This window comes from Chrysoperla carnea, chromosome 5 (assembly GCF_905475395.1).
Source record: "Chrysoperla carnea chromosome 5, inChrCarn1.1, whole genome shotgun sequence".
Taxonomy (NCBI): domain Eukaryota; kingdom Metazoa; phylum Arthropoda; class Insecta; order Neuroptera; family Chrysopidae; genus Chrysoperla; species Chrysoperla carnea.
In genome coordinates, this window is record NC_058341.1 from 53,489,217 (window position 1) to 53,506,556 (window position 17,340).

General features: G+C 33.0%; 1 protein-coding gene across 3 annotated transcripts in view; it reads left to right on the plus strand.

The window, feature by feature from the left end:
- Positions 1-17,340, plus strand: part of LOC123301011 — a 179,739-nt gene that overhangs the window by 106,200 nt on the left and 56,199 nt on the right. For all 3 annotated transcript variants that reach the window (XM_044883722.1, XM_044883724.1, XM_044883723.1), the window contains 2 exons: positions 9,434-10,412; positions 13,467-15,382. In XM_044883722.1, coding sequence (XP_044739657.1) covers positions 9,434-10,412; positions 13,467-15,382 — 2,895 coding nt within the window. The remainder of the gene's footprint in view (positions 1-9,433; positions 10,413-13,466; positions 15,383-17,340) is intronic.

Below are 17,340 nucleotides of genomic sequence, written 5' to 3' on the forward strand. Positions count from 1 at the left end.
TGATGTTTTGACTTAAAATAACTCGCCCATGCTTGCAAAAATGCAAACACGTTAAAGTTTAACGTTTTTGTATTTTTTAATGCATGTTAGCATGTAAATAAACAGTTTTATACGTACCTGGTAATGGTTTCTCGTATATGTATTAATAACAATTAATGATATCATTTCTGAAAACCTACCTTTTATTATTGATTGAATATTTGTAATATTACGTCAATAATATCCATTTTAAATATAAAAAATATCCGTTATTAGAAAACTTATTTCTTAAAATATGCATGCAAAAAGAAATTTCAATTCCCATAATTACATGTTCGTTTTTTTTTTTGCGAAGCCATATAAAAAAAATGTGATATGTGGTATTTGTCGTGCATTTTTTACGTGCTTTTGTAGATATATTTCATTAGGATATTACGTATAAATATTATAAAGTTGGAAATAATTTCAGTTGAATAATTTTGTTGAAAGTTTTCCGGCGGGTTTGTGGTAACCTTTTATTTGTGTAAAAAGTACAAGGTAATCGATTTTATACTACTGAATGGATAAAACCAAAAAAGTACTGTCTTCTTCTTATACTACTGTTTTAAAAGTTTCAAATAAAGCCAAATTTCTTTTAAGTTTAAAGAAAAAAACATAGGTCTTTCCATTAGGCTAGGTTAAAGTGGATGTCTCAGGGTGGGACACACTTAAACTAAAGGGTCCGTTGTGATACCGAAAAAGAATTGGCCCATCTCCGGCCACTACTCCATGAATCATTTGGACAGCTACTGCAATTATCGTGATACAGTATCAGGCCCAGGCGTTCAGCGTGCCTGTTGCCTAGCCAGTGTCCTGTGATAGTCGCAACAATTTTGCTTATAGAGGCCCTTTGAAGCGATATAAGATCTTCGGAACGCCTACGATTGTACACAGATCATATCTGTCTTGTAATACCTCAAGTGCGTTCTTCCATCCATCTAAAATTGGCATTTTTTAGATATCCTCATTCAGGGGCAGGGGAACTTCCGGATGGTCTATTGATGCTTGTGTCCGACAGCGTTGTGCCATTTCTAGCAAGCTCGTCGGCTTCGCAATTCGCTGGAATGTTCATTTCTTCCTATTAAGTAACTGCCTTCCCTTAACTAATGAATAAAGTTGACTCTCATGTGATCTATTGTGTCGTCATAATATTTTCTTTTCATATCAGAGAGTTTAGCTTCTTGCATTATGGTACGATAGCTGGAACGTTTTTTAACAACTTTTTCTCAGAAATGCGTACTAGTAAATGCAATCGCTATAAGATTTCAAAGGCGACACGTACTTCATCCTTACCTAATTTCAATAAGAAAAGAAATCCAAAATTCAGCCGTCTCAAAATCAAATTTTTCTTGACATTAATAGCTGATACCAACTATTGTACGATAAAGTATAGAAAATATTGTAATCGCTCAAAATTTGGGTGTTGACTTTTGAACATCTCTCTGAATCCATTTTAACTATCTTTGGCGTAACGTCTGTATGTATGCATAACTCAAAAATCATTAGACGTATAATGTTAATAATTTTGTAAGGACTGTTGTTAATTTAGTTACCTAGACCTTTTTTGTGTACTTTCTTGTCGGAAATTTTCGATTTTTAAATTTCAGTAGATAGTATTCACCTATTCCCACATAAGATTTTTTTTGGTATCTTCTAAGTAATTTATATGTGAGTAATATAAAATGAGGAATTCTGTATTTTTATATTCCCGGGAATGTAAAGAAAATCTATAGATAAAATATTGATTAATTTAAGCAATACAGGATACCATACAAAAAAAGTTCTTCTCCGGTACACGGCGTAAACTGCATATGATATGATGATCATATCCCGTTCGAGTATTTTAATTAGAATTTTTATGTTTGTAATTTATTTGTTTTTACTTCCTTTGTACATATCTGAAATATTTAAATGTAGAGGAAGTCGAACTTTTAATTAGTTGTATTTAATTAATTGGTTTGAAAATCAATTCATAGTACGTGGTTTATGGGAAAAAACTAAATTTATTGTACCCAAGTTATTAAAAAATAGGGTTTTTATATCCATATGAAAAACAAAATTAAAAAAAGAATTAAAAAATTATCCTTTAAATTATCTAAACTATTTGATTTTTTGGGTTTTTGACAAATTTGTTAATCATTATTTCGATAAACTTGAAAATCTTGTAAAAGTCGAAAATATTCTGTTTCTTTTGAATTCCTTGTATCGTAATTCCACTCCTTTAACACACGAATTGCAAATTACTTAAAAATTTCAGTCTAGTCTTAGCGACGGTATAATCCAACATATTAAATTATTATCCAACAAATTATAAAACTTTTTTCAAACTGAAAATGATAATATTTATCAAAAAATTATAATGGTTGGTTCGTTAGTCTACCTTTCATGTGCACACGGTGTGCATTGCAAACACAGACATGGGCACTCACAACAGAACAGCCCCAGCTCTAGCTACAATATTTTGCAGACGAACACCAACACCAGAGCATTGTAAGCAGTAGCAGGTATACACGGAAACAGTAGTTGTTCTGAGCTGGCAGCCCCGATATTGTGTTTGTGAAATACATAATATAAGTCTAGCGCCATGCGCAGTATTTGACAGTTATTTTATTTCATTACACCTGACGATTTCAGAGACTGTTACCAAGTTTGTGTCTAAAAAATTTTTCTTCTTTTTCGGAGGCTTGGCAAATTTTATACGGAAGCTTCATAAATATTTGAACATAGAAACCATTGAAGGTAGAAACAGTATAATGAAATGAATATTTGTTTCAGAACTACTGATAGTTACGGTTCTATAAAATATTTACTAAATTTTTTCTTTGCTTTCATGGACACTCGAGTGCTTTCCTATTCATGAACAATCAAATATTTTCAAATATACCCAAGCATGGTTGGTACCAAATAAACGGGCATGGTGTGTACATTAAAAAACTGTAAGTTACATGAAAATCAGTTCAGCCGTTTAAAAGTTGCGAACTCTTTTAGCGAGGGTTTATCAAATTTCATAAAATTTACTAGATACCTCATCTATTTCCATGCAGCCATAATGTCCCACAGCGAAGTGTGGCGGAGTACACCTAGTGGGGTTCTAATTTCGTGATAAGGTATAACAATACATTTATTTTTGAAATGTATTAATTAAACCCTTTTGTTTGATACTCATCTTTTTTTTTTAAATTTATATCCTCTAGGGGTCACCATATTCAATTTAATGTGATACAGCCTGTAACCTCGAACTAAAACTGTTCTATAACCATCGGGCGATCAAGAATCATCCAACGGTATCTCATTTGTCAAATTATGATAAGTAGTTTAGAAGTTCTGATGGAACAGATGAATAATATACAAACATGCATACCGGTTAAAATCATAACCTTCGCCATATTTGGATAGTGATAAATTTGTCAGACACTCAGCAAAGCTATAGGGTGTTTTCATCCTGCGCAATCTTGGTAATTACTATTTTTAAAGTCTCTGGGCAACGGAGTTCTCGTCTTTTCGAGTGGCGATTTAAAAAAATCGAGCTAACAAATTTTTCAGGTCCTCTTGAAGATAAGTCTCCGACTGTTCAACTCCAGTCATTCTGAAATGACTGTCAATTATCACACGTTGCCCCAGACCTAAAATAAATGGTTTAGTCATTTTACAATTGAATCAATAAAATGCATATAATAATGTTGTGTGTTTGGGATAACCTTGAGGCTTGCTTGCAATTTATAATTAATATAAAAATTTATCATGAAATTTTTTCAAGCACAAAATCCTAAAATATAACTTGTTATGCTATAATCAGTCATCGTTTGATGATTCATACATTTTTTTTAAATGCCTCTGTATACATGGACTAGCTAACTTAAAATTAGTATGGGTAGGCTTATTACGTCGCTTCCTTACACAGATTAGCATAGTTGGAGCTTCTTACGAAAACTAGCCCAACTCATGTTTAGCATATGTCAACTTAAAAAAGCACCCTGTATACTATACTCAGGAGATTACCAATTTATTGTTGACTTCGTAAAAAATGAACGAACAGTGGGTACTCTTCTTAAGAAATCTACAAATCGTGGAGCCTTCATAAAAATCCATTTCGTGACAATCTATAAATTGTGGTGTATTTTTCGCAATAAATTAATGGGTTGTGCTATTCTCCTACCAAAAGACGTCTCGCCTTCGGGATACAGGCCTTTCTCAAGGAGGACATAGGCAGAGGATCCCCTTGGTCTAGGTGCTAGAGACTCATTTGCGGAACCCTTCTTGTATTAAAATTATTATTCTGCATTCAGAAACTGTAATACGATATACGCTAACAAACGTCGAATATTAACGAATTATGGTAATCTTTGTGATAAATCCACGAGTGTTACTTTTAGCCTAGGAAATATGCCAATCTTCGCAAAATAATGAAAAATCTTCGTTATTAGCCTGCTTGAGTCGTAAAAATCAATGAATGATACTAGTCTTCATAAGACCTTGAGCTCTACTAATTTTTTAAGTAACGTCTACATATCCCTAATAATTCACAGGATACCTCAAACCATAAGGTGTTCACCATATGCGTGTATTTTGCGTGAAGTGATGACACTCACTGTTTGGCATAGAAATATGTGAATAATTTTTCTAATTTGGTAGAAAATTTTGTATTCCTGTATTTTATTATGAACTGCACTTTCTGGCAACTATTTTCAATTTTTAGATTTTGCGATTTAAATAACCACAAAAATACCTTTCGATATCATTCACTTTTTATTTTCCCTGAGATCATTCGGTAAATACTTCTTCGAATGAAATGATTGCAGGATAAAACATCTGACGTGAGCCACAATTCTAATCAGCTGCCTCTTGTGTATAGAGGTGTTGTGTGTCTGTTTATACCAAATTTTTTATGTTCTTTTCATAACTGCCGTGTGGTAATTACACTTTGTAATTATAGTTTTCCCTATATTCACGTTACTATACATAGATTGTGTTTTATTGTGGGAGCCGCAAACATCCACGATTCTTTTTTTGTGAGGAGACTAAATTTGTTTGTACTTTCGCGACTGCTATGTTATGTGTATGGCTTAGTATTTTGACATTTAAATTCCCATATGATTATATTTGATAGTGACTTCATTTGAAACAGTGAGAAAATCAATATTTCTTCCCCTATTTTAATGACTAAAAGGGGAGAATATTTGAAATATGAGAATATAACCACGATGTCTGATATTCAACTGACCATCGTATCATACGTAAAACAGTGAAATTCCATCGATGCATATCACTATAGAAAAAATTTGATAACTGAGGCCTTTTAATTTTTCTTCTAATAAAACAATTTATTTCCTTTTGGAAAATCCAAATCTTGTCTGGTAGAAAGTAATAACCACCCATAAACCATTTAAAAAGCAGATTTTCAGAGCCGAAATAATGCGGCAAATCTAAGGGCATAGCTTGTAACTCAGTCCGTGCAAGCCCTGTCAATTTGTTTCATATTTTCTCTTTCTCCACTTGAGCCAGAATTGTTCTCTTGAATGAGGACTTCTGCTAATGAATATTTTTTAGTTTTCTTCTTTCTAGAATGCACATTTCTTCGCGAAATTTACGAGTTATTATCACTATCTTAATGCAGATGCTTGTATCTAACTGAAAATCTCAAGAGTATAGTTGTGAAGTCAGGTTGGCGATCGAATTGGTTTCATAAAATTTGGTAACTATTGAAATTGTTGAAACCATTTACTTAAGTAAATCTCAATGGGCAAAACTCAATGGGCAAATTTTTTAGATAAATTGGTGCGGAAGGTATGTATAGTTTCCGAGGCATCGAAAAAAAATTGGATCTCTTGGAGACTCAAAAAATTTTTCTATCATTTTCTCTGACCAAAATTAAAATTCCCAGGTTGTTCATCAACTTCGGCATAATCTTTCATGTTCACATAGACTGATCTCTCTCTTATCATTGAGAACTTTCTTATCTAGATATATGCTGTGTTCAACTGTAGATTTCAAGAATCAAGTTTATGAATTTAACTTTGTTGGAGGAAGTCATTTGCAATACTTTTTTTTAATAACCTAGATTGATTTTAATAAAACTACATTATTCTTGTAACAGGCTTTAAAAAAATGAAAATTCATTTAATTAAAACAAAAATTCGATATAAAAAAGAATCTCGGCTATTAGCAACATCCATAATCGTTAACCCAAAACCATCTGATGTAGTCCAATTTTGTTAAAACATCATACAATTGTAATGTCCGTATAAATCTTTTTTAATAGCCTTACAAAACGAGAAAGTAAAAATACAAAATTAAATGGGAAAATTGATTTAGTTTTAATTGCTATGAGAGAGAATTAAAATAGAAACAAAACAAAAAATACTCAACTTCTTGTGTGAGAAATGTGTTATTTCACAATAAAAAAACACACAATTAATACCACCAGCCGTACATTATTGTGTTCTATGAGATTTGCTAAATACCTTTGACCTATAAGAAAATTTCTAATCCAAAAAGGATTATTTATCAACTTTGAAAACACTCACTAAATTCTACATGAAATTAATGACACAAAATGGCTGCTCTTTATAAATGACATTACAGAATTTCTTTTATTGTGTTTTGCTTCGTTGAATGTCAGTTATTTCAGAGAGATTATTTATAATAGTTTTGTTGTAAGTTGGATTCGTTTGCTACCAAATTACCCAAAACAAAAAAGTCTTAACCAATTTAACGTGGTTTTAATTCAAGGACAAGTTTTTATTAATTTAAGAAAATAACTGTTCTTTGTTCTCATTAAAGGGCCCCCCTCTTTAAAATAAAAACAAAATATTACCGGATTCCTGATGTCCTACTTTTGTTTACAAACTTTAAAACAACAGAATAACCATTCTTCTCTTTCGAATAAATATTTTTCGAAAAGATTTTAATCATATGCAAATTCCTATGATTAATCTACACTCGCTCGTTTCATTTTCATATTTTTTGGGATTATTACCAAAACCCAACAACAACAAAAACAATTTTCCTATACGTTTCGAAATTAAATCCAAATGATATCGTGTAGTCTAGTATGTATGTGGTTATTGTACACTGCTGTTAGTGTTGTAAGTTCGTTATTTAAACTATATTGGCATAACAAATGAAGGGCGTTGTTTACGCATGCGCTTATATAGTAATAATAATGGCCGTTTTCTATATCTACCAATAGTTATTGTATATTTATCCCCCACTATTTACTTGCTTCATTGCTTGCAAAATTATATTTATTACAACGAAGATACACGAATTGTATGAAACCCGAATCGTGTCATTCGCAGTTGTTTATTATCATAAACTTTGTTCTCACTTTAATGGTAATTTTATTCGAATTTTGTATATATCTATCTTTGTTTAAGTATATCAAATATGGCAGCTATTTTTTATCTTTATCATAACCTTTTTAACATTGGGTTTATATAAGTTTATCTCTTTTTATTTGAAGTATGCACCTGCTGTGTGTTCGTACAATAAAGATAGAGCTATTTGACGCTGGCGCAACAACAGCTTTGTTTTCTACGCAGTATCAAAATACCTAATAAAATGAAATAGCTGAATGCGTGAACGCATTACTTGTATTTTATGTACATAAGTCAAACAAAGAGATGTATATGTATACAAATATATCTCTCTTCGTTTAATAAGATAAATTTATGAACATTTTTTGTGTTTAGTTGAATTAAAGTAGTGCATTTATTTTTTATTTTTACATTTAATGATTTGATCTCGACGTGTATGGAGATTGGAGAGTTTGGTGGAATCGATTATAAAATATGTCTTTTAGATTGAAGCGATGTGGAATATAATTTGAATTCAATCATAATTATTATCTCTAGACTTCTTGTCGTATCCAAATCATTTGTACCGTTACACCTTTTTTACATAATACAATATGATAAGTCTAGAGTCAGGCGTAGTAGTTGACATCTTGCGTAGAAGCCCAAAACTTCTCTTTTAGCGTGAAAATTTGTTATTCTTTATTCATCAAGCTTAAATAGATGAATATTCAAATTTTTTAAATTAATTTATTTAACTTTGATTTTTTTGTTTCGTGAAGGTTCCCGTTTTTTTATTTTATGTATGAATCGTAGTCAGAATTTTCTAAGATTATCCATTCATCAAAAAGTTGGACTGAAACTTTTTAAATGAAAAAAAAACTGTATTTTTAATGTCCCATATGCAAGCTTTTGAAATTTAAACTAATTATTTTGTGATAATTTTAAAATTCACACAAAAAGACGACACCAACTATGTCTCAAATTATCATCAGCCGCTCTCAAATGACTTTCAAATACTACCTCTGGCTCTAGACCTTCAAAAATTATATAGTCGAATCAATTCGATTTGAAATATTAGAAAACTTTTTGTGTGGAAAAAAATTCAATAGAATTTTTTCCAACATTTGATTAAATGTAATAAGACGTTCGGTGTTTATTGACGTCGAACTTATAATTAGTTAGTTAACACATGAATGAAATTTATGGCTTCGTTAATAATTCTCCATCCTTTAATTAAATAATTATTAACTTGACTGTTGAATGTAGCCAACCCATTCTATTCAAGACTTTAATTGCAATTGGTGTAGAAAAAATGCTGTAAATGAATTTTAGACAAAGGTTTGCTATAAAAACGCTAATCGGTAATTTTCTACAAACTTTTATCCTAATCAAACGGATAATTTATAAGGCTAATGAAATTGCTTTCGATTTTAAGTACAAAGAACTCGAATGTTTTACAAATAAAAACTCAAAACCTATAAGTCTCGTCACCAGATATATCACTTGTATTTCAAATCAATCGAAAATGATCGAACTTACAAACATTACTATTTTCAAGGCCATTCTTTTCGAAAAATTTCAAATTTTTTACTTGAAAATTACTTACTCTCACTTATTCCCCTTCCATAACATTCGAAATAGGGTTAGAAATTGTTTTATACATGTAAAAATTATTTTACACAGGTAAAATAGTCATAATTTACTGAGCATATCAGAACAGATGGTCATGAATTGTATTTTTACCATTTTTACAGAAATCTTTTATTTATAGTTGAAAATGATGTTCATAGATGACGCAGTGAAATGTCAGAAAAAATTTAGTTAATTTATTTATTTAAAAAAAGTATAATTTACAAATTATAGCTCATATTGATCTGATCTGATTGATGTTGATTGATGATCTGATTGATGTTGATCTGACGCATGAGCTATATTATTGCAGAGTTTCAATAGGATCCATTCAGTAGTTTTTGCGTGAAAGCGCCACAAACAAACAAGCAACCTTACTTTCACATTTATAATATCTATAGGGATATAGGAATAATATGAAAAATTGTGTCCTTTGTTTAAAAAAAAATATTTATGAGCTTTTTAATTAATTTTTTTTTTTCTGTTTACAGGCCGCCGCAATCAGGTGGAGACAATGGACCTCCACCCCATAAGCAGGCCCGTACAGCCTTGTCACCTCCAACGTCAAGGGCACCACCAGCAGCTGGCTATGTCCCATCAATCAGCCCATATGTCCCACCAACTCATCACAGTCCCCGTGATACATTGCTCGGATATTCAATTTATCCAACCCGAGGTGATCAACCCAGTATCTACGCCCGTGCTTCCCCAGCCCAACAACCACCAATTGAATACCTCCAACAACAACAAAGAACGTCTGCAGCAAATATGCGAGCACCACCCCAACAGCAAACCCAACAGCCACCACCTCAACAACAACCTCCACCTGATCAACAACCACATGTTGTTCGAACGTTGCCACCACCGTCCTCACAGGACCCACACAGACAACAAGAGCAACATGGAGTCGTTAGTCGAGGTGGTGTCGCCCAAGGTATGCAACAAAGTCCTGTTGGAGTCGTACAATCTCAACCACCTGAGCACTTACGTGGCGGCGTTACAGCGACCGAACATTTACGATTACAACCGCAACAAAGTGACCACATGCGAGACCATAACGTTGCAAGAAACGTCGTCTCGGAGCATATTCGAAGTAGCGTGGAACAACAGCATAATGTCGCTGCGGTCAGTCATAGATTATCACAAGAACATGTACGAAACAGTCAAGAGGTGGTCCGAATCGATGGCATTACACGAGAACAGTTATCACAGTCACAGCTAAGACCTAGAATATCGTTACTATCATCTTCGACTGATTATATAACTGCCCAAAATATGGCATTACGTCGTGATATGTACCGTCAAGAACCTGTTGGTTTAATGGCTGCACCCACTGCAAATATTGTATCAGTTGGACCTGCTGGACATGTTGGTCCAGTACCGACTACATGGGCGGGCACGCCAGCATATAAGAAAATGCGTTTAGGTGAACAGAAACCAGATTTACAGCCGTTACGAATTGATACTCGAGTAAGTAATTTTAGGATTGAAATTAAACCAATCCTTTTAATATTTTTATAGAAAGAAATAAAAACTCCACCTAAATCAATTTATTATAGAAATTTGTATGTATATTTTTTCCCTCCCGAAAAAAAAACTTTGGAGATAATGTTAATCAGTTATTACGATGGCACACCTCCATGGAAACACCACAAAATAGGGTGTATAATATTGTCTGATTGTCTATCGTCTACCTTGCTTGTCTATGTGTCTGATAAAATATACAGGTTGGCCCTGGAAAATATTTACCGTCCACGATTTTCGTTTACCTTTTGCTTTTTCACAAATTTTGTGTCTGAATTTTTTTTTGCAATTTTTTACCGAAAGAAAATACAGTTACGTCGCCTTAACTGAGAACTTTGGCTTCTACGAAAATTATCATAAGTATTATTTTGTCTTTTGAGCACCCAAAAATTTTCAATTTAGTGGCAGGCATAAAATTTATAAATATTAGACACTTACTGGGAAAAAATTGCACTAAATACGCGACTATCGTTTACCTGAAATACGCGTTAGTTGTGTTTTGGTCTATAGAGTATTTGGTAAACAGACTAAGTAATGTCCATGTAACCAGCACCCCATGTACCAACAACCAATTTTTTTTCTTTAATTTTAGGTTTTTTTTTTAATCGATTATGATTTTTTGTTTTGTTTGAAAGTTAATTTAATGGAGATTGTTTTTAGCTATATTTCAAGGAAATCGGTTCACTTTGGAGAGAGCTACATGAAAAAAAACCGCATTTATCGGGGGTTTTTTAAATTTTGTTTTTAGTTGCGTGTGAAAATCAAGTTTTGAATGACGACATATTGGAATTACAGTGATTATATGGGCTTCTAGTTGTCTGGAGATCGCCCGATCTCTTAATAAAGTGCTCATATTAATTAATCGCAGCAATGATGTTTTGTATAAGCTAACTGCAAAAGTGAGGGCCACTCAATACATGAAATTAGCAAGAACTCCGCGTCCTTTGAACATTGATATGATGGAATGGTTTGTGCTGCTCTACAGATAATGTGAAATCATATTATTTTATGTGTGTGATGTGTGTATGTAAAATGTATGAAAAGGAAGGATTGGCCATGACCTTCATACACACAACTGATGAAAGCAAACACATACATTCTCTCTCTACCTCCCTCTCTCTCCAAGCATACTCGGTACTCACTCTATGTGTACATACCGCATGTTATACTGCACCTAATTCCACCACCATCTCCTTCCTTCACCTCCACCTCACGATCGAGTATTCTACTCGCTGCTTGCTAGTCTTTGTGAGTGTGTTGTTGTCGACATCGTGGTCTATTACATTCTACCAACTACCATACCAAGCAAGCAGAGTTACATTACTGAATCCATGACACATCATACTCGCTCGCATACCAATCGCTTAGTATGCACAAACTTTTAGACAAAAATAAATAGTGGGTGGTTTTTTTAATGTTTTTTTTTCTTTTTTTAATTATGGCCATGATTGGAAGAGAACGGCAATCAATAATCAACATCCATTGTCAGGCCAAAACAATCAATTTTAACTGTCAATACAGATGATGGATTGCTATAAAATTCATCTGAAATACTAACTCCTTAAAAATCTTTCGATTCCATATCATATTGGATAAAATGCTCTTTGTGCTCGATTAGCTAAATATTGGGATGTATTCGGAATTCGGAGTCTTCCTCTTGCCCATTACTATAGAAAAAGCCAAAATTGGCTTTGCAAAGTATGCTTTCTTTTCCAGAGTGACGACAAACCGGGAAAATTTGAATTATCAGGGAATATGATTGACTAGAAATCACTTTGAAAACCATTGATTCAAAATAAAATCTTGGAAACTAGGATTGAGACGATCTGGAAACATTAAAATTCCTTTCAAGGCCTGGTAGGAAATTCTAAAAAGTAAACCCCTTCCATAGCCTAGCCATAATAGTTTTGAATATCTCAAAATAAAAACTTTATACAATTGGCTTGGTTGGCAACAATTTCGATAGATAATTCAGACAAAAAAATAATTTACCCACGAATTACAGAGTACTCCAAAACTGCTAATTTTATAGATTCTTATTGGAATATGTTGAGAGGTATCTCCCGAATGTAAACTCAAGTTGGCGGGACTATCTTGGAAAACACGTTCTATAAAATATCTCGTAAATCGTGCATCGTACGATAAAAATAGTAAGGAACATAATTACATTTTCTATAACCTACTATGTTAAACTTTTTCTGTATCATCCATAGATTTTATAGCGCTCCAAACTTTGTTCGATTTGGTTATTGTTAAATATACGGTTCATGATACATTAAAGTATCAGAAGTTTGAAGCGCTATAAAGAAAAACCTATGCATTATACAGAAAAAAGTTTCAAATAAAAGTTATTGAAAATGTAGTTATCTACAAAAATTATTTCCGCTATTTTTGTCGTACGATGCACGGTTCACGAGATATTTGTTAACGTGATTTCCAGGATGGCGACTGAACATCCACGTCCCCGCGTCCCGCCAGCTTGGATTTACATTCAACGGATACCCCTGAACATATTCCAACAAAAAAAAAAAAAAAATTTCTGCAATAAATTGCATTATAAACCTACTTTTTTGCGCTGGCTATTTGGATATACCACTAATTGGATTTAGGAAAAAATAGACCGAAAAAAATTAGTGTCCCATTTTTGAACGCAAGTGCCTAAAACTTCCGAACTCAACCAACTACTTTATAGTCGACAAACTCAACCCAACCAATTTGTAATTACAATAATTCTTCGGGTCTACATTTTCGGTCTATTTTTTCCGAGTCTATTTTTTTCGATTATCCCAAAAATTCTGATAGATAACCATGGTGATGTAGTTTTTTTGTTCTGGTGAAAAAAAACATCAATCAGGTTGCATTAAAATCAGTTCCATGTTTTTGCAAATTAATAATCAAGAAGAAAAATTGCTTTAAGAAAAACTTTAAATTAGTAAAGCCATAAATTCTATGTTAAGTAAAGAAAAAACATTTATTAATCTTGATAATTAATTGTTTTAGGAACAAACGGGAACGTATAATCCACAAGTAGAGGCAATATCGCCAACACCAAACGATCATGGGCAAGATGATTTAGTATTTCGTTCCACAAAGGATGACTTGCTTCAACAAATTAGTCGTGTCGATCGTGAAATTGCAAAAGTTGAATCCTCCATACACAATTTAAAAAAGAAACAACATGAATTAGAGGAAGCGGCATCAAAACCGGCTGGTAAACAAGAAGTAGAAGAAGTTTTACAACCAAAACATCAAAGTTTAGCACAAAAAATTTATGCAGAGAATCGACGAAAAGCGCAAACGGCACACAGTTTATTAGATAATTTAGGTAGTAAAATTGATTGGCCCTTATATAATCAACCATCCGATACAACTGTGTATAGTGATAACAAACGGAAACATCAAACGTTTAAACCACGCTTATTGGAGTACTTTAAGAAACGGCATACAGAGAAGGAGCAACGTGAAACGTATCTAACACAAACCTATAGTAAATTAATGCAAGAATGGCTGAAGAAAGTCGATAAAGTTGAAAGTTCACAAAAACGCAAGGCAAAAGAAGCTAAAAATCGTGAATTCTTTGAAAAAGTATTCCCCGAATTGCGTAAACAACGTGAGGATAAAGAACGATTTAATCGTGTTGGTGCTCGTATTAAATCCGAGGCAGATCTTGAAGAGATTATGGACGGTTTACAAGAACAAGAATTAGAAGACAAGAAAATGCGCAGCTATGCAGTGATACCCCCAATTTTATTAGATGCACGTCAACGTAAATTATGTTATTCAAATAACAACGGACACATATTAGATATGGAAACGGAGTACAAGGAACGTGCCCTAATTAATGTATGGACAAATTCCGAGAAGGAAATATTTAAAGAAAAATATTTACAACATCCGAAAAATTTCGGTTTAATTGCATCATTTTTAGATAGAAAATCGGTGCAAGATTGTGTACAACATTATTACCTCAGTAAGAAAACTGAAAATTATAAACAATTATTACGAAAGTCTCGGCAACGGACACGATCATCACGGAATAATCCGCAAAAGGTAAATAACGCTGCAAATAATTCATTAGGTGATATTGCATTGTCAACGGGCGTCACGACTCGTTTACAGCGTGAACAACAACAGAAAATTGTTGCGTCAACCCCAGTTACTAGTGCTCCATCATCAACGTCTAGTAGTTCAATTATGACGAATAGTAGTGTACCCTCGTCTTCGTCGGAGACGACAACAAGTGTAGTGAATACGTCAACGGCTAGTACGACAACCTCTTCGACGACATCTAGTGTTTCAACAACAGTGACGAGTTCTACGAGCTCGTCAACACCTGCACCATCGTGTTCAAGTATACTACCATCAACAAATAGTTTAACAACAGTGACTTGTAATATTTCTAGTAACAGTAACAGTAGTGTTACGACCACATCTGGTACGACAACACAACCAGTGCCAGTTAGTGCAACAACTACGACAAGTAGTGCTGTGACTAGTGAAGACGTTAACAAGAATAAAACATTGACTGTAATAACTACATCTAGTAGTCCTAGTTTAAATAACAGTTTAAGTGGTTTAACTACAACAAATTCATCTAGCATTCCTTCTTCTGGTGTCACAACATCTTCTGGTGTGACATCTGTTACATCATCTCTGTCAACATTAACAACGTCGTCGTCAGCATCAGTTAGTGTTGGATCTAGTAGTAGCATCAGTGGTGTGCAAAATAGTAGTGTAACGACGGTGACATCTAGTGTGACAACACCTGTGGTCAGTAATGTGTTGTTGTTACCATCTGTGACGTCATCAAACAGTACTGTGTTGTCAACAAATGATCAACAAAATGCGACGAATAGTTCGAGTACTATCCCGTCTGGTACTGATAATAATGATAATCAAGAAAATAAAATTTCTAGGTAAGATGCTCTCAGCTTGTTTTTTTTGTATAGAACCATAAAGGTTCGTTCACATAGGACGATATTATCTGTTGTATGGACGTTTCACTCGTGAAAATATTGTACTTGAGAAAGATTTACGAACGTATAAAACCGAAATTGTGAGTTAAAACAACATTTACTAATTCGAAATTAGAATCGATGTTAGAAATGAATTAAATCGGTTCCGCATATCAAGAGTTACCAAGAAGCCTATACGATCTGCGATGGGGCAATAAATCTTTATTAGGTTGTTTTAAACCTGGAAAAGATATTTAATTCTGTCAAATTAAACATTGAACGCTGCATCAAATCAGGTATTTCTGATTCTTTGATGTTGTTTGTCGAAAACTGTTGGCAATATTAAATACAAGTTTTCGACAATTATAAAAATTTAAAAAAAAAAACAACAAAATTTTGACCGCTTTTGTCGATTTTGATCCGAAAGGACTGCTTTCTTTTTTTATCAAAGATGGTGCACTCATTTTTAATGTTGGTTTTAATTTGCTACAATTTGAGGCCAGAACGGTTTTTATAGAACCGATTGTTTCGGAGATACAGCTTTTCAAATTTTGGCCAATTTTTTTAGTTACAAGATTATTCATAACATGTCAGACAAAGATGAAGTAGACGAAGAATTGTCTGTGTCCGCCTGGATATTCTTAAAAACGCTCCTGATCTCTCAAAATACGACGCCTTGGATCAACCAGATGGATCAAAGAGGGCAAAGTTTGGTTAAATTAAAAGCATTTTCAAAACTGAAGTCGTTTTTTCAAATAGTTTTCATCGAGGTATTTACACATACATTTCTTTTTTAATATAATTAAGCAATTTAGCGAAATTTCATCATTTTCAATACCATTCAATTTTCTAAAGATCTAGTATTTCCTTGGAAACCCTCTCCCTTCCTCTTAGTTGGCTCTTTTGTTGGAGGAGGTCATTTTGAAGTTCTCTGACACCCCAAAAGAGCCAACTGAGAGGAAGAGGATTTTCGAGGAATTCAGAAACTTGAATGTTATTGAAAATGATAAAATTTTGCTAAATTAAAAAAGAAATATATGGGTAAATTCGTCGATGAAAAATATCTGGAAATCTGACATCAGATTCGAAAATGTATTTATTTCAATCAAGAAATTTGAGATATTAAGGTTTTCAAGAATATCCAGACAGGCACCGCCAATTCTTCGCTTACTTCATCTTCATCTGTGCATGAGTGATCGTGTAAATTAAAAAATTGGCCAAATTTTGAAAAGCTGTATATTCGAAAGTATCGATTCTATAAAAATCGTTATGACTTCAAATAGTTAACCTATTTTAAAAATTAGTGGACGATTTTAATGATTAAACAGTACTTTTTCCTGATCAAATCGACAAAATCTGAAATATGGTCCAAATTTTAGAGTTTTTTATTTTTAAGATTAAGTCTGCCGAGGTTGAAAACTTACAAACAAAATTAAAATAAATAAAAATACCTGAGTTGATGCAGCGTTCACGACCTTTACATGTTCAATTTGACAGAATTGACATTAAAACATTATAAATTAAGTTGCCTTGCTTAGAAACTTCTGTGACTCAACATATTTGAGCTTAATACAATTAAAATCTATTCTCAGGGTTAAATTCGAAGAATTCGATACTTAATTTAAGCTAGGAATACTATATTTTGCAGACAAGAACCCTTTCTAACTTTAAAAATATATTATCGAATGGTTTTTCTCTCTCAACTAACCTGACTTGATGGAAATTGTATATTACACATTTTAGTACATTTTCTTCCCCTCAATCCTTAAAATTACGGTATACAAAAAGTGTAAATTGAAATACTTATCTAAAAATTTCTTTAAGGAAAACTTAAATGGAGAATTACTTAAACTATTTTCTTTCAATTTCTCCATATCGAATTTGGTATAGAACGAAAATCATGAATCCTAATTATGGTC